The sequence below is a fragment of the Lissotriton helveticus genome, chromosome 1_1, assembly GCF_964261635.1.
Source record: "Lissotriton helveticus chromosome 1_1, aLisHel1.1, whole genome shotgun sequence".
Classification (NCBI taxonomy): Eukaryota; Metazoa; Chordata; class Amphibia; order Caudata; family Salamandridae; genus Lissotriton; species Lissotriton helveticus.
Window position 1 is genome coordinate 1441285825 of NC_136057.1, and position 18242 is coordinate 1441304066.

Sequence of the window (18242 nt, forward strand, 5' to 3'; positions counted from 1 at the left end):
TAGCAAGATACACTAATGGGACCTCCATGTTCCCTGTGCAATGCAGGCACGGCCAAGGCGTAGTAGTCCTTCCCACATAATGTCGGGCGACCTGCTGTGCCGTGGCCAAGCCCACAATATACGACAAAGTATTGACAAATAGCTTCGTTGGTTAAAAATGCACATCTCACAGAAGTTTCATTAATATGCGAGTTGCTGGGTTACTGCTAACTTTAACAAGAATAGCACACCTGATACGTGATTGTCTACTTTGGCAGTGATTCCATATTCAACCCACCATGTACGGTAAAGCAGAACACAAGGATCGTCAATTTAATTTAAAAGCACCACCACAGGACTGGCACAAATACCAGTAGGCAAGCAGCATGGTGGGTTATTCGAACTCTGTTGTGACATATATACTGTGTATTTATTTTCCACAGTCACCAACGATGAACTCACTAATTATTAAACTTACTTACTTACCTGTAGAAGGCAGCTCAGCTCTTTTCAAAAGCGTGCTGTAGGACCGTAGTAGTTACCTAGGACTGTCTTTTGTATCGCACTGCACGAAAACGGGGTAAAGATAGACAGCCTCCTGCCCCACGTGTACACAGTGCATGGAGGCCCTTAGTAACCACCACGTCTCTAAGCCAGTCCAAGCGCTGCTCCTACGAATACTACGGGTGTCTGTCAATATAAGCCCCACCACCTCAGACCTGCACTAGCTTCTCCAGGACCTGCCTCAGCTTCAGGCACTCGATACATGCTGCCGTGGCTGAAGGACTTTAACATGTTTAGTAGTTTTGCCTACTTACAGTGAAATATACACCTTTAAATGAGGGTCCAGAGGGCCAAAATATGAGTGGGGCAATGCCCCAAGGTCCTATGGAAGGCACAGCCCCTGCATAGAGTGCTGTTGAGTTGTATTGTGTGGCGTGGAATGCCGTAGAGTGGTACAGGGCACACTGGTGTAAAGTAGAGTGGCACAGAGTGGTGTAGAGTGGCATAGAGTTGGGTGGCAAGGAGTAGAGTGGCGTGGAGTGGGGTTGAGTCGTGTGGCATAGCGTAGAGTGGAGTAGAGTAGAGTGGTATAGAGTAGAGAGGTGTAGCGTGCCATTGTGTGGAATAGAGTGACAGAGTAATGATGATGACTGGCATTGTGTGGAATGGAATGGCGTAGAGTAGTATAGAGTAGAGTGGCATGGAGTGGTTTGGAGTAGAGTGGCATAGAGTGGGGTGGAATAGAGTAGAGTTAAGAGGTGTTAAGTAGATTGGTGTGGGGTCACGTAGAGTGGAATGGCGCGGTGCGGAGTGGTGTAGCGTGGAGTGGTGTAGAGTAAAGTGGCATCAGTAGAGAAGAATAGAGTGGCACTATGTGGAATGGAGTCGAGTGGCATTATGTGAAATTGAGTGGCATAGAGTAGAGTGGCGTTGAGTGATGTAGAGTGGAGTGACGTAGAGTGCCATTAGTGGGATGGAGAGGAGCATAGTGGTGTACATTGGTGTGGTGCAGAGTGTATTTGCGTAGAAAAGAGTGGAGTGGCAGGGAAAAGAGTGGCGTAGAGAACAGTGGCAAAGAGTAGAGTGGACTCAGAGTGGCGTAGAGTGGAATGGTGTGGCATAGAGTAGAGTGGCGTACAGCAGAGGTGGATAATGCAGAGTGGCATACGGTGGAGTAAAGTAGAGTGGCACTGAGTGGAATGGAGAGGCATAGAGTGGAGTAGCGTACAACAGAGTAGCATAATACAGAGTGGCATACAGTAGAGTGGCTTGGAGTAGAATGGTGTGAAGTAGAGCGACACAGAGAGGTATGGAGTGGCTTACAGCAGAGTACCATATTGTAAAGTGGCATAGAGGAGAGTGGTGTAGACTAGAATGGAGTGGCATAGAGTCGTGTAGAGTACAGTGATGTATAGTGCAGTGGTATAGATGGCAATAGAGATTCACTGTGTGCAGTGGAGTAGTATGGAGCGGCGTGGTGGGGCTTAGACTGACATAGAATGGTGTGGAGTGCCATAGATTGGCACTGAGTAGATGGAAGCTTCTCCTCTGTACAAAAGTCACCGCTGTTGTCATTCTAGGACGACAGGCCCACAGTATCATCACACATCTAGGTAGAACCCCTGAGGGTATCTTTTGGGTATATAAGCACCACATCTTCACTGGGCAACCCAGAAGAGAAGCTTCCATGCTGACACGAGATACTGGAGTCCCTACACGCAGAAACACCAGCACGCAGTGGTCTGACATCCCTTACAGGTTGTCCAACTCGAGACCAAGACGGGGTCATTCGTTCTTTCCCATCAGGTAATGGGGTTGGCACTTTCCTAGGGGTATTCTTGGCTTCACACCTACGTACATGCTAGGTACACTTAGGTACACTTAGCTAGGGTTCGCATCTTAGGAGTATGCTTTATTATTACTATGTATCTACATGCCTGCATATATTCACTGTTTTAGCACCATGGTAGATTCTACCTTTTATTTACTCTGTCGGCTCTTGCAATCATATAGATCTGTTTCTGTCTAATGGTTGTCACAGTACACGTATTTTATACTAGAATGACAGTGGTTCAAACATTGTTTATTGAAATCGTCCCCATCGTTTATTCTGTATATCTCTCTGAGAAGTGAGCACAAGTGACTGAACAAAAAGTACTGTACTGTTTCCACGATTCCTGAAGTATCAAGGGTTGTCATGTTCGATAGTTGCCATAAACTATTCGCTCGTTGGTAAGGTTAGGGGGCTTATAGTGGCACTGTGCGCTAGCGGGTCTAAAGGCTAACATATCCAAATCCAAAAATTCTTTATTTCGGTCATTAAGACCATAAAAGATACAGATAAAACACACACAATTTACTTTAAAATACAATTCATACAGTTTCTTCTTTTTTTCCAGTTAATACAATAAATAGATAAGATGAAACACCACTATTTTCTCAACTCGCTAAATTAATACAGAAGGGAAACCAGATCATAACAATGTTCGCACATTTAGAGGATTTTCTTCTTCCTTACCAGCCAAACTGCCATGAGGAATTTGGCTACTGCAAACACAATAGGAGCAAGGGTATTGGTTTTCATTACTCTATGTGCTTGTAAGTAGTTGCTAAACCCCAAGTTTCTACAAAGAGGCGCTAGCCAATATTTCCTAGCTTTGGTATACGCAAGGCAGACAAACATGATATGGAATTCATCCTCCTCGTGAATATTACAGCTTGGACATATTTTATCGTTGCTCGTTGACCATTTAGAAGTGAATGATCTTATGGGCAAAGTGCCGAGCCTCCATTGTGCGTACAGTTTCCTTGCAAAAGTGGGATAGACAAAATCCATAAAAGGTTCAAAAGCATACGAATTTTTGGATTCCAGGAATCGGTTTGTAAGGGTGCCGCTATTTTGTGCATTCAGCAGGAGTGCTAGTCTATGATCTTTACAAATTTGGATCAATCTTTTGCGAGGAACCCTTCTACAACCATGTTCAGGGTCCATCCATAACTCCGATAAGCTCATGGAGTATAGTTCTTTTTTCACAAAAGCTAGCCAGGGGATTTTATCGCCTACATTCAGGTTCATGACGTGGATTAGGTCCTGCTTGTAATGAGTGAGTTCACTAGTGGACCAAAGTCTATGCCAGAACCTCACCGGCTTAGACTCTAGCTCCTCTGCAATGGAAGGGAGACCCATGTCAAGTCTCAGAGGCAAGAGTGGTGAGCCTCGTGGTAAGGCCAGGAGTCGTCTTAGAAAGCTATTTTCCACTCTAGCTAGTTCTTGGCCTGCTCTGTGCCCCCATAGTTCGCTCCCGTATGTTGCAGCTGCCTTGGCCTGGGTTTGGTACATTTCAAGCGCCGGGCTAATGGACTTGTAGGAAGAGGTGTTAACCACCTTCAGAATCGCGCCCGACAGCTGGGATAATTTTAGACATGATCTCACTATCTGGGGGTCCCATGATAAGTTTTCCTGTAATGTTACTCCCAGATACAAAAAGGTTTTTACCCTCTCAAGGCTGGCGGTACCCAAGATGGGATTAGGTCTGGCTTTTTTTGGTGGATTGAATATCATGAATTTGGTCTTCTCTGTATTGATCTCTAGACCATGTTGTTTACAGAAAAGACCAAATCCATCCAGAATCCTCTGGATTCCCATCGGGGACTTAGAAAGCAGGAGGGTGTCGTCGGCAAACATAATTGCCGGCACCCTCCTGCCTGCCAGACGTGGAGCATCATTATCTTTAACATCTTCCAAATGGGATATAACATTATTAATAAAGAGGCAAAACAGGGTCGGCGCCAAAACGCAACCCTGCCTCACCCCTCTGCGGACAGGGAAACTAGGTGAGAGGCTACCATCCCTCCCACACCTAACCTTCGCATAATTATTGTCGTGTAACCTAATTATGATATTTAGAATCTGAGCAGGTACCCCCAGCTTTAATAGGACCTCCCACAGTTTCTTGCGAGGGACCAGGTCAAAGGCTGACTTCAGGTCCACGAATACCATGTACAGCCTTCCTCCCTCTATCCTCACTGTCTTCCAGTAAAGGAGGACGAGGCGGAAGATCTGATCCATGGTGGACGTGTTTTTCCTGAAGCCGGCCTGAAGGGGGCTCAGAATGTCATTTGCCTCGACCCAATCTAGGAGGTGGTTCAAGATGAGGCGAGCGAATAGCTTTTGGGGGACATCTATAAGGCTGATCGGCCTGTAATTGGCTGGGAGCAGAGGAGAGCCCTTCTTATATATAGGTACAATCTCTGCCCCCAGCCAAGAGCAGGGGATCGCCATCCCTCCCAGTATGGCATTAAAGAGGATGACGAGGTACGGGCCCCAGATCTCAGGATGGTGTCTAAAGAGATCCCCAGGTAGTTTGTCTAAACCAGGGGCCTTCCCCACCGCCAACCTCTCAATAGCACTCGCCACCTCACCAAGGGTGAATTCCAAGACTGCTTCCAAAGAAGCAGGGGCCTCGGGCTCTAGATCGCCAGATGGCAGGGTAATGTCCCGATAGAGTCCCCCGAAGTGAGCCTCCCAGACAGCGGGGGCAATGTTAGGCTCCACTGCAGATTTAAGTTCCCCTGTTCCCGTGTTCACCAGGGCCCAGAATTTCCTAGAGTCTTTGGCATCTAGGGTGTCAGATAGATCATGCCAGCGGTCCCAGTCCCACTCGGCCCTGGCGGTTTTCAGTGCCGTTTTGTAATCCCTTCTTAGTTCTTGCACCCTGCCCTTATTGGATCCTGTTTTTATAGCAGCAACTAAGTCCGACTTAATCTTCTTACAGCTGCTATTATACCAGGTAGGGGTTCGGTCTTTTTCCGTCGTGATGGTACCAATGGGTAGAAGACCTCAGCGAGACCACTTACTAGTTCCGCATGAATTTGCGCTAGTTGCTTATTATATAACCCTGGGCGTAGTGAGCGTAGTGGGGCTTCGCGAAGCTACGCAAAGTGGGCGAGAAACTACGCCCACCTGCGCACTTCGCGTAGCCCCACTACGCACCACCCGCCTCCCTCCCGCCCTCAGTAAATACCCCCTTCAATGTTTAAATAAGTTTAAAACCACTTACCTGGTCCGCGCGCATGCCGGGGCTCCCTCGTCTCTTTCAGTGCCCGCGTCTTGAACCCTAATGCGCATGCGTGGCCGCCCGCGCATGCGCATTTCTAGCGAGAAATGCGCATGCGCGGGCGGCCACGCATGCGCATTAGGGTTCAAGACGCGCACTGAAAAAGACGAGGGAGCCCCGGGACGCGCGCGGACCAGGTAAGTGGTTTTAAACTTATTTAAACATTGAAGGGGGTATTTACTGAGGGCGGGAGGGAGGCGGGTGGCGGGCCAGCTACGCTCGTCCACGGAGCATGCGTAGTGCCGGCTACTACGCCCGCACCGCAAAATGCGTAGCAGACGGCACTACGCATGCTCCGTGGACGGAGCGTAGCTGCCCGCCCACCCCTATTATTATACTCATCGGGACTCTGAAGATTTATAAGGTCATCCACTTTTTCAAACTTTGGGAGTGCTATTTCATATAGTTTGCCCATGCCACCTTCAGTATTTAGCAGCTTCCCCCATTTTACCCGACGCCTATTTGTAGTGAGAACCAAGTTCCCAGGATCTTCACTGTCATTAGGAGTCGGAAACCCTACTTCAGGTGCAGGATGTTGCATTTCCAAAAGAAGAGCGTTGTGGTCACTGTCTGTTCTTGGCACCACCCAGAAATCCTGGACTTTGGACCACAAACTGAGGTCTAGGAAGATATAATCTATTCTCGACTCGTGGTCCTTCCTGTTGAATGTACACCGTGATGGGGTATCTGACGGGGTACGCCCGTTACAGGCCCTTATTCCAAAATTAAGGGTGAGGGACATGATCTGTATTGCAAGCGGGGACCAGTTTTTAGATTGGGGAGATAAGCATGGTGGGACTCCCCAAAAATCGTCCTCCGTAGTGAGAGCACCCTCCTTTAGCCCTTCTAGGGGCTCAAACTGACAGTTAAAATCCCCACCCATCACTATCTTGTAGTCACCAGACAGTTGACCCAGGAAGGACGCTAAATCATCAAGCGTTGTGGATTCCCCAACCAGGGGGACCGGGCGCGAGTATACATTAATAATTGCCAGGGCTATTACACCGGGCCATCTAAGCAGCACACACTGAATGTCGTGCGAGAACGTAGGAATGTTTTCCGCCTGGCATCCAATGTGAGTAGCTACCCAGACTGCCAAACCCCCTGAGGGCCTCCCTTTCCCGCTCCACTTGGCCGGAATTTCAAAGATCTCAAAGCCCGTTCTACTTAAGGATTCCCTCGCCCACGTCTCCTGAAAGAGGCAGATGTCGCTGCCCTGTATCAGGAGGTCCCAGTCAATTGAATTCACCTTGTTTGCTATCCCCGCCACATTCCAGGAGAGGACCTTCAGACATTGGGTACCTGCCCTGGTCCCCGATCGTTCAGGTGAAGTTAGTGCGGTGGCTAAGGGTGGATCAGGGGTTCCACTGGTGGCCGACTCAACTAGTGCGAGGGGCAAAGCGCTCACCACTCCTGTTGTTAAATCAGTACCCATTGGGTCCTTAGATGATACAACTGCTAAATCCCTAGGGCGTCCAAGTGCTATATTCCTTCTGCCATGGCATTCATATCCTTTGGGGATGTCTGAAATCAGACAGGATACCAATCCAGTAGTTTATGTTGTCTAAACGTGCAGATCCTATGTATTATTAGGAACTACACAACATTGTAGAGTCGATTGGTATAGACTAGAATGGCGTAGAGTGGGGTGGAGTAGAGTACAGTAGAGTGGTGTAGCATAGAGTAGAGTGGCTTAGAGGACAAGGGAGTGGTGTGGAGTGGCATAGCGTAGAGCGGTATAGAATAGAGTGGTGTAGAATGGCACTGTGTGGAATGGAGTGGCGTGGAGTGTCTCCACTCCACGTCAATCCTTTCCACAATGCCAAACTACGCCACTCTGTTCTACACCACTCTCCTCTGATTTGGAGTGGCTCAGAGTAGAGTGGCATTGAGCGAGGTGGCAAAGAGTGGAGTGGTGTAGGGTAGAAATGCATGGAGCAGAGTAGAGTACAGTGACATAGAATGGATTGGAGTGACATAGAGTGGAGTAGCATTGAATAGAGTGGCGTAGAGTAAAGTAGTATAGAGTGGGGTACAGTGGCATGGATCGGCGTGGTCTGGAGTGGCGTAGAGTGAAATAGAGTGGTGTGGAATAGAGTGACTGGAGCAGAGTGGCATGGAGTACAGTAGATTGGAAAGGTGTAGTGGAGTATACAGCAGAGTAGTATATGCAGAGTGGCATAGAGTATAGTGGTGTAGAGTAGAATGGAGTGGCGTAGTGTAGAGTTGCACAGAACAGAGTGGCATAGATCAGAGTCACGTACAGTGGAGTGGTGAGTCCCGTAGAGTGGCATTGTGTGGAGTGGATGTGCATAGAGTGGAGGGGCATAGGCTGATGTAGAGTGGAGTAGAGTGGCGCAGAGCACTGAGGAGTGACGCAGAGTGGAATGGTGTAGAGTGGAGTTATGTAGAGTAGAGTGGCGCAGAGCAGAGTGACGTAGAGTGCCATTGTGTGGCGGAGAGTGGCATTGTGTGAAATGGCGTGGCATAGACAGGGCAACTTGAATTATGTGAGAGAGGAGGACCAAATTATGTGACATAATGCTGTACATTTTGTGATAGTACTACTCCATTATTTGTCATTTTTAGACCTGGTAACAGTGTCTGAGAAAAGAGTTCACCATAATTAGTACCAATGTAACACCCAAATACAACAATTAGCAACTGAAAGATGACAAATCAACCTTTGCAAAAATTCTTCCGGTGGGCAGCAACCCGCTTCACCATATTTTTAGGTCTCGCCCGCTGTCTCTTCGAGACATTTAGTAAGTGGCTTTTAAAAGTGCCACCAGAGACTTTTGCTGGCCTACAACTTGCGTTCACGAGCGTGTGCACGTTCACAGTTGCCATCTGTGTTTTTATTGCTGTAATCAGGCTCCTTTGCTTGCACTACCCCCCTCCCTTTTTCCCCTCCCTCCTGGTCAGCTTAATTTGTGTCTTCGAGCTGTGAATCATGCCCATCTGCTCGCACTCCCCCCTCCCTTCTCCCCCTCCCTCTTCGTCAGTTTCATTTGTGTCTTCTATCAAGGTGCATGCTCCTGCTTCCACCTGACACACACACCATCAGTCGTCAGTGCACGCTTTCTCCAGGCACACACACCACCAGCTGTCAGTGCACGCTTCCACCAGGAACCCACACCACCAACCGTCATTGCACGCTTTCACCGGGCACACACACCACCAGCCTTCAGTGCACGCTTTCACCAGGCAAAAACCACCAGCCGTCAGTGCACAATTCCACCAGGCACACATACCACCAGCAGTCAGTGCACGCTTCAACCAGGCACACGCACTACCAGCTGTCAGTGCACGCTTCCACCAGGTACACACACCACCAGCCGTCAGTGCACGCTTCCACCAGGTACACACACCACCAGCCGTCAGTGCACGCTTCCACCAGGCACACACACCACCAGCCGTCAGTGCACACTTCCACTAGGCACACACCACCAGATGTCAGTGCACGCTTCCACCAGGCACACACACCACCAGCCATCAGTGCACGATTCCACCAGGCACACACACCACCAGCCGTCAGTGCACGCTTCCACCAGGCACACACACCACCAGCCGTCAGTGCACGCTTCCACCAGGCGCACACACACCACCAGCCGTCAGTGCATGCTTCCACCAGGCATACACACCACCAGCAGTCAGTGCATGCTTCCACCAGGCACACATCACCAGCAGTCAGTGCACGCTTCCACCAGGCACACATACCACCAGCCGTCATGCACGCTTCTACCAGGAGCGTGCTTCCACCAGGCACACACACCACCCGCCGTCAGTGCACAATTCCACCAGGCACACACACCACCAGCCACCAGTGCATGCTTCCACCAGGCATACACACCACTAGCCATCAGTGCACGCTTCCACCAGGCACACACACCACCAGCCGTCAGTGCAGGCTTCCACCAGGCACACACACCACCTGCCGTCAGTGCATGCTTCCACCAGAGTGGAGAAGCGTGGCTCAGTGGTTAGAGGCGGCAGACCTGGAAGCTGAGATCGGCTGTGGACCAGGGTTCAATTCCCCGCCTCGGCAGGTCTCGGGCTCAAAATTCCACGGACTCAACAATTCTCGCTCCGGTGCCTACTCAACTCACGGGGTCACACTCTGCAACTCTGGGCAATAGCTTGCTTAATCTCCACTACGGCCCCTCGCGGCGGGATGCCTGGCTTTCACCTTGTGGATACCCTGCCGGGGTATCTCACAGGGGAATACCAGGATGGGTTCCCTAAGCAAGCGCCTTGATACCTACGGGTGATACGTGCGCTATATAAGTCGCAATACATACATACATACATACACCAGGCACACACACCACCAGCCATCAGTGCACGCTTCCACCAGGTGAACGCTTCCACCAGGCACACACACCACCAGCCGTCAGTGCACGCTTCCACCAGGCACACACACCACCAGCCATCAGTGCACGCTTCCACCAGCCGTCAATGCACGCTTCCACCAGGCACACACTCCACCAGGTGCACGCTTCCACCAGGCACACACACCCCCAACCACATAGCTCACTCCGGTATTGGTAAATCCTGTCTTCCAGTTTACTAATATGCACATATTACTTGGGTATTTAAGCAGGATACTCTACATAAGGGCAAGATCAAAAACACTTTTTTTGTTGTCCAAGGGAATTTTTGATAATTTTTGACAATGTTCACAACAAATGCTTAATGATTTAAACATATACTAATTGATTTTATAACTCCTCTCTATGGCAACTCCAGCAGTCTTTATGTAAGTCAGAATACATCAGCTCCTTTACTAGTGAAGCAGCGCTCATTCATACCGGAGGTTTCCAGCCATGAAGCCGAGTTTCCACCAGAAACTGTCTTTTACTCGGCGCAGGCGCAGTACACAGATTCCATGTGTTTGCCTAACGGGGGGATTGGTTCAGCGCATATACCTTGGTGTTTATAGGCCAGCGCCGTACTTTGCGCGCTGGTCTTTGCCTCGCCGATCCCTTCCTTTGCACGCATGCGCAAGGCTTAGTGTAGTGAGTGGTCAAACGCGCAGGCTCTCAATTGCCAGCGCTGCACTCTGAGCGCCAGTTCTCGCCGCACTGATTCTTGCCCATTTGCTCATGCGCGAGGTTGAGACATTCTCCTCGCGTCAGGCGCTTCACGCACATATATTTCTGGCGGCCGCACCTCCTAACTGCAAGTGAGGATGATTAATTGGCGTCATTGCCAATTGGCATACGTATAAATACGCCTGACTTCCTGTCCGTCGGCACCTCCCCTTCCGTTCAGGTTCATTCCTGGAGGTACCGACGGACAGGTAAGGACACAAGAACCCAGGGACCTTTTTGCCTTCTAGCGTTTGTTTAGGCTCCTGAACGCCTTCCCAGACTTTGCACAAGCATTTTTTTGTAGTCCAGCTCGCATGACCACCAGCTAAGATAGAAGGGCTCTAGGCACAGCCTGTTTTCTGTCATTTATTTAAAGTAGTCGACCTGTAGACTATAGAGACTTTTCGAACTCATTTTTGTCATGAATGCTGATAACTAATACACTGGATTTACTTATGAAGTATTATCAGCATATAAGTCCCAGTCGAATGCAGCCCTCTGAATGTAGGAATTCGCCTCGTGGGGTCCTATGAGCCATAATTGAACAACCAAGTTTTTTTTGTTAAAATAAAAATACATATGGAGAGTCTGACAGCTATCATGTCCTGAACTTGTCCTTCTCCATATGTCCAATAGAGCGGGGCCTCTTTATCCGAGCCGTTGCCGGGTGAGGTGAGGCCTACTTCCCACACAAAGCTGGGTAAGTGTATAATAGTTTTATTATTTCTTTGTACACAGATTATCTGATTGTGACTTTATACTTTGCACAAGTTTCTACGTGGCGGGTATACATTTACCTGTCCTATGGATTAATTGAATACCACAAGAATTTGTTTCACATACCTGTTGATAAAGAGCCTTTTTTTGATTGTTAAAAAATTGTACTTTTCCTCTTGATGTTCACAGGAAAAGGATTGCTCTGTACATGGTTAATTACAAGGATACGGTAGGGTGGTTGATCCAGCCACATGATTCTACTTACTTTAACCATGTCACACAGTTTCTTCTGATTTTGTTTTCACATTGATAATAGTAGATGTTGCAGTAGCTGTTATTCCAGCCTGGCCCTGAAGAATGCCTGTAAAATATTACCATAATGGCAGAAACATGTTGGCCTAGATCGTATATGCTTACTGTACAGTGATATTGTTACACTGTCATCACACTTCTTTTAACCTGACGTTCAGGGAGATACCAATAAACATATTTTCTACCCTGACCGCCATTTTAACCACTCACTTTCTTTCTTTCTTGAGCACTGCACCCTATCAGTACCACTCTCAGTGAGGACACATCTTCCTTCAGTACAGGATCAACTGGTACCAAGCTATTACTTGTGAGCTTGGCCACATGAGAACCTGCTGATAAGGTCCTAGATGACGATGTTCCGCCATATGGGTGGGCTGATAGGACTTCTTCATAGCTGATGGTCTTTCACCGTTAGTCGTGATAGTGGTGTGTGTCTTTCTCTTGTGGTTATTTCTTTTCTCCACTTTGACAGACCTTCAAGTTTTTTTGTTGTTGTCATTAATATTGATAGCCAAATCTATATTTTTTTGTACATTAATATTGATAGCCAAATCTATATTTTCCTTGATATTTTGGCTATGTTTCTCAGCTCTGCTTCTTTTCACACTGCTCCAGTCCCAGTCAATGTGTTAGATTCCTATTTTGTGCCTTGCATCAAGAATTCTCTAGCTCATATTCTGCAAAACACTAGAACTGGCTACCCCTGTACACCACGCGTGTACACCACGCATGGCCCAACCAAAGAGGACCAGCTGAAGGGCTGGCTGGAGAGCAGAAACGTGTACTCTCCAAGAATCTGGAAGGCAGCTAAGAGGGCAGGTGGATCAATGATTCTGGCCTGGGGACATGAATCATTGGACCTCCTGTAGCCCTGTGCAAACGTCTTTTGTGTGCAGTATGTGCTTTTGCTATTAAAAAGGGAAAATGTTCCTAAGTATTTATTTGAAGGGTTTTTAGTCAATAACAAGTTGGAAGGTTACTGACTACCCATTAAGGAGCAGGTAGGTAATGTATTCGTATCTGGCTGTGATAAGTGTATAACATAAAAGTAACAATGACCACAGAACTGTGCAGTTCAAATGGTGGTTAACTAATGTATTAGACAAATGACACGTGGAGAATGTTTTCAAGCACAAAAGGGCGTTACACGAAAGTGAAAAGTGAGTAACAAATCATATAATTTATACAATACATTATCGACAACTGAACTGAAAGGTTTCCACATGCTGCTTTGTGGTTAGACAATGACTTGCTGTCCTCTAATTAACACAATTTTCTATCAAATAAATCCTTAGGACCCATGTTCTTTGTAGGTCTTACCTATAGACAGCTCTAGCAGTCGGGGTAATGCGTAAATAGACATGGCTTTATGTCAGCCCCTTACTGCTATTGACTTACTAGGTTTAGCCCTCTTATTCATTCAGTGATTTTGCTGTTATTTTGTCTGTGGCCCACCCAGAAGAGTAATGCTATCTAACAAATTTCTTTGGAGCAAATGTATGTTGTTCAAAGTATAACTTCATGGACTTTTTTGTCCTCATTTTACTGTGCTCATTTGTTTTGTTTTTGGGTGAATTGAGCAGACATGCTAAAGCACAGCTCAGCTAATAATGACACTCTCCTGTCCGCATGTCTGATCCTCTAACGCTCGCTCTTGTCTGCTTCCTCTCGCCCCCTTTCAGTGCTGCCATATTCCTCCTCTTCCCACCTTTGTTGTACTCTATTTTTTCATTTTATATATTTATTTTATTCCTAGTCAGGATGAGGGAGTTACACTTCTAAAATAACCCCTGCTCACCCCCTTGGTAGCTTGGCACGAGCAGTCAGGCTCATCTAAGCATTTGCACATAACCAACAGTAATTCAGGAATAACACTACGAAAGGACACCACGCCAGTTTTAGAAAAATAGCCAATATTTATCTGTGTAAAAGAACACCAAAACGATAAAAATTCAACATACAGTTATGTAAAATACTCAGTAAGCAAAATTAGAGTTTAAAACAGTTCCTTGAAGTCGTTAGCTCTGTTCGGGGCTATCATGGCATCGTGAACAAACAAATCCAACAGTTCTGGCTGACCGCGCTGTCGGGAGTCAGCTACAGTGTCAGGAAGAACCACAAACAGTACCTTTAGAGATGCAGCGAGTCGGTGACCCGCGATAAGCTCCAAAGAGCCGGTGCCGGCAGAGGCCGGTTCCGGAGGTCGGTGCAGGAGTCATTGGGCCCTTGAAGTCACATGTGTTGCAGGTCGAACTCCATGCGGTTGAAGTTTGGAGCACTGGCAGGCTGCGGTGCGAAGTGCAGCGGTGTGCCGTGCGGTCCCTCAGGTCGCAGTGCCGGCAGTGGCTCGGTGACGGCATCTAGCGGCATCGAGGAGACATTGGCTGTGGTGCAAAGGGGGGTGGTGCTAGTTGCAATTCTAGCAGGTGATGGTGCAGGCAGCGGCGTTGCTGAAGTGCTGTCATCGGCTAATGAACAAGGAGTTGATGGCACCGATGTTGGTGGGCCAAGGCTGCAGTGTGAGACGGGGCAGTGCAGCATGTAACTTACGAGCAGTGCCCCCAAACCACGGTGCAGGCAGCAGCGTCCATGTCAGCTTGGAGTGGTGGTGGCGGTAGGACGGTGCTCCGTGTTCTTCAGTGTCCAACGGTCACAGTGCAGGCAGCTGCATTAGTGACGGCGTAGTTATGAATACCAGGGTTGGGGAGTGAAGCAAGGCGGTGCGGATTGCAGTGCCCACAGGTCACGGTGCAAGGGGCAGCTCGGTGGCAGCATCGAACGGCGGGGTCGGTGAGACTAGGGTTGTTGTGCGAAGTGCAGTGGTACCTCGGGTCCCGGAGCCAGAAGCGGCGTCATTGATGGCGTTGGGTTGCTTTTTCTTCTGTTGCAGCACAAAATGCACAGTTCCCATCGCTGGTAGAAGAGGAACTTGAAGTCTGTTGTTCCTGAGACTTCTTGAACAGGGAGCAAGCTCTACCTCAAGCCCTTGGAGAAACTGCGAAAACAGATGCAGAAAGTCCAGTCCATTCCTTTCACTGCCCAAGACAGAAGCAGCCACTGCAGGCCAACACAGCAAAGCACACAGCAAAGTTGTAGTCTCTCTTCACAGTTTCTTCAGCTCTTCTTCTTGGCAGGTTTTTTGATCCAAAAGAGTTCTAAAGTTCTGAGGTCAGGCCCCCAATATTTGTACCACAGCCTGGCTTTGAGTCACTCAGGAAAGACAGGACACACCTCAACCCTCCCTTGTGTCTGTCTAGTGTGAATGCACATCCCCAGCCCTGTCAGTCTAAAGCCTAGACAGCTAATACACAAAACAGGCAGAGGCACATGGGTGGTTAGACAAGGAAATACCCACTTTCTTAAAGGGGTATTTCCAAACCCACAATATAAAAATCATCTTTACTAAAAGATGTATTTTTAAATCCTGAGTTCAGGCATACTAAACTCCACTTTTCTAGCAGCTCCCCTTTGCCAGCTACATTTGTAAAAGTGTTACAAAGCAGCCCCATGTTAACTTATGGGAGAGCTAGCCTTTCAACAGTGAAAACGAAATGCACAGTATTTCACTATCAGGGCATGTACAACACACCAGTACATGCCCCACCTTTCACATAAACTACACCCTGCCCACAGGGGTACCTTTTGCCACCTGAGGGTGTTTTACATGTAAGAAATGGGACAGTTAGGGCCTGGCAAGTGAGTGCACTTGCCAGGTCGACATGGCAGTAGAAACTGTGTGCAGACACTGAAGTGGCAGGTCTGAGAACCATTTGAAAGGCTGCTTGTGTGGGTTGCACAATCAGTGCTGCAGGCAGACTAGCAGCATTTGATTTACAGACCCTGGGCACACACAGTGCACTGTACTAGGGACTTAGAAGTGCATCAAATAAGCGAATCATCGAAAACCAATCGTAACACACTTTATAGTAGAAGCACTTGCACTTTAACACTGAACAGCAGTGAGAAAGTGCACAGAGAGACTAAACCAGTAAAAACAGGAGGCCAAAAAGCAAAAAGTCTGAGGGTAAACACATTAAAAAAAGCCAAGTCTAAAAAAGATCCAGACTGCTTGCTTCCACTGATGAGTGTGGCATCCTCCACATACAAATTTTTTATTACACCATTCCCCAATGACAGTCAGCCGTTTTGGAATGGCAAACAAATAATAATTAAGCTCACCAGAAATCACTGCCAGGTGGCTACCCTCAGTCCGCATGCATGTACTGACAGCCATCCTAGAACACTTTTTGTAATAATTTGACCAAAGGGTTCCAAGATGGCAATTGGTGTGTGTGAATGCATGCTTGTGTACATACGTGCAGCCAGCATGGAATGTTTTTTCTCATGGTATAACTAAAATCATTCCAAGATGGTCACTGATTAATGCACTTTGAGTGTACAAGTGAAGATGCACAGGTAGCCATCTTGGAATGTTTTTTCTCAAACTATAACAAAATCATTCTATGATGGCTGCAGAGTGAGTGCATGTGTGTGGACGCATAGGCAGCTATCTTAGAAAGTTTTTTGTCAAAATATAACAAATATCATTCCAAGCCAGCTGCAAATGCATGGTAATGCAAACCAAACATGTACTGGTAAATCCAAAAGGTGTGTGCCTGCATATTAAAGGAAGGGCGTACTAGCTTTGAAAATGCCTCTTACTAGATGCGCCCAAGTCCCAAGGAGTACAGAGTCCCCTCATCGTCATTAATGTGCTTCTATGGCATGAAACTAAACAATCACATGTGCACCTCCTGCAATCTAGTGATTTGGTCAAATTGTATGCATTGTAAATAACCAGAGCGTCTTGAATAACTTACTAGCAGACTATACTGTATTGGGTGAAATGGGTGTACAGTAGTGGTACCTATCCACAATTTCACCACCATCACAAGTTACAAGAAGAGTCCACTTGGGAAGACAATTTGGTATTCTAGTCAGTGAGTTTGGAGAAAGGGCTAACTCTGCACACTTGGTGCTTGAGTTAGTTGGAAGTGAAAAGAATATTTGTCCGAGTATGTGAGGCACTGACTATGTACTTTGATCAGAGTTTGGGAGGCTGTGGGGGGTAAATTGGACATACCATCAGATGAGAGGTGGTTGTTGTGCAAGTTCAGAGTCTTCAGGCTGCTCAGTCTGGACAGCTCATCGTAGGGGATCTCCTCCAGCTGGTTATTCTATGACACAAGAGAGGAAACATATATGGTGAGATCCTGCTGACAGGCACTCAAATCTCCATGTAAACAATAGCTCACTTCCCCCCAAAACTCATGCCATTTCACTTCTACTGTGAAGGAATGATGGATGGGCCACCTTTGGGTATTCGTGGGACTATCTTTTGCACTTGTACTGTGCATTCAGGCAGTATTTTTCTAGGTTTAGCACCTCAGTCGGCATTTTTCCTTTTGTAGAACATTCCTTGTCTCGATTTATTTGACACAATACTAGTACTGGAAGTTGATCTTTCCTTTCTATAGCGGTCATGCATTTTGTTCGGCCATCTTGTGTCATGACTGCCATGCAATTCTTTCAGCTGTATTGTATCAAGGCTACCAGGCGTTTCGTTTGGGCCTCTTGTATGATGGTTGCTGTACACTTGATACGGCCATGCTGTTTCATACCAGTGCGCTTTGGTCAGTCATCTAGCATCATGTCTGTTTTGTTTTGGACTGTAAATCTCTGCGGTCTACATGCGGTGTATACATACATTTGTGCATGCAGTCGAATGCTCCAGCTCCTCAAATGGGGTGGAAGGGAAGCAAGTGTGCTTTATGGTTTGTGGTTATCTGGTCAGTTACACAGACTGCGCTGTTCTGCTGGTGAAGGACGTTTTGCATCCTTAAGAAGCATTATACATCTATTGCACAATACTCAAGTTTATAGTCAGAGTTCAGGTTATGAGTTTTGGTATTATTGCTCCAGTCTGCACTTAATGTGCTATGTGTTATCTGCGATCACTTTGTGCTGCTCTCCATACGCCCTCTTAACATCTCTGTTTAATTGATGGAAATTGGGTTTAACTGCTGGTGTTCCATTAAGCCTAATGTTGGCTCTGAATTAGGTCTGTTCAGATGCGGCAAGCCAAGGCTATTCACTAATCATCCCTGCAAGTTCTTTTGTTCTACGTTGCTGTCTTGTTATGTTATTAAGTTTATATAGCGCTCGATTGCCCGAGGGTGTCTTGGCGCTGCCTTGTGCAAAGGAACAAATACGTTACAAGAATTACAGGGATTGGCTAGAGATTGAAAAGCCATGTTTTCAAGGCCTTTCTGAATTACAGTAGATTTTCAGATCCTATGAGGTCGAGGGGAAGAGAGTTCCACAGTTTAGAAGTCTTGATACCGTTTTGATGGATTTATAGCTTTTTAGTTCACAAAATGAACATGTGCATGCACATAAGCCTTCTTAGAGCTGCACCAAAAATACAAGGCCATTGTCAAATTACTGTGCAATGCTTTGCTGTTCATGTATTTTAAGTTCACCACTTACAACACAAACCTCATGTTCTGAATCCTCTTTA

At 47.3% G+C, this 18242-nt stretch overlaps 1 protein-coding gene across 4 annotated transcripts in view; it reads right to left on the bottom strand.

The window, feature by feature from the left end:
- PODNL1 (podocan like 1) overlaps window positions 1–18242 on the bottom strand; it is a 302248-nt gene that overhangs the window by 125738 nt on the left and 158268 nt on the right. For all 4 annotated transcript variants that reach the window (XM_078685604.1, XM_078685610.1, XM_078685601.1 and 1 more), the window contains one exon: window positions 16806–16899. In XM_078685604.1, coding sequence (XP_078541730.1) covers window positions 16806–16899 — 94 coding nt within the window. The remainder of the gene's footprint in view (window positions 1–16805; window positions 16900–18242) is intronic.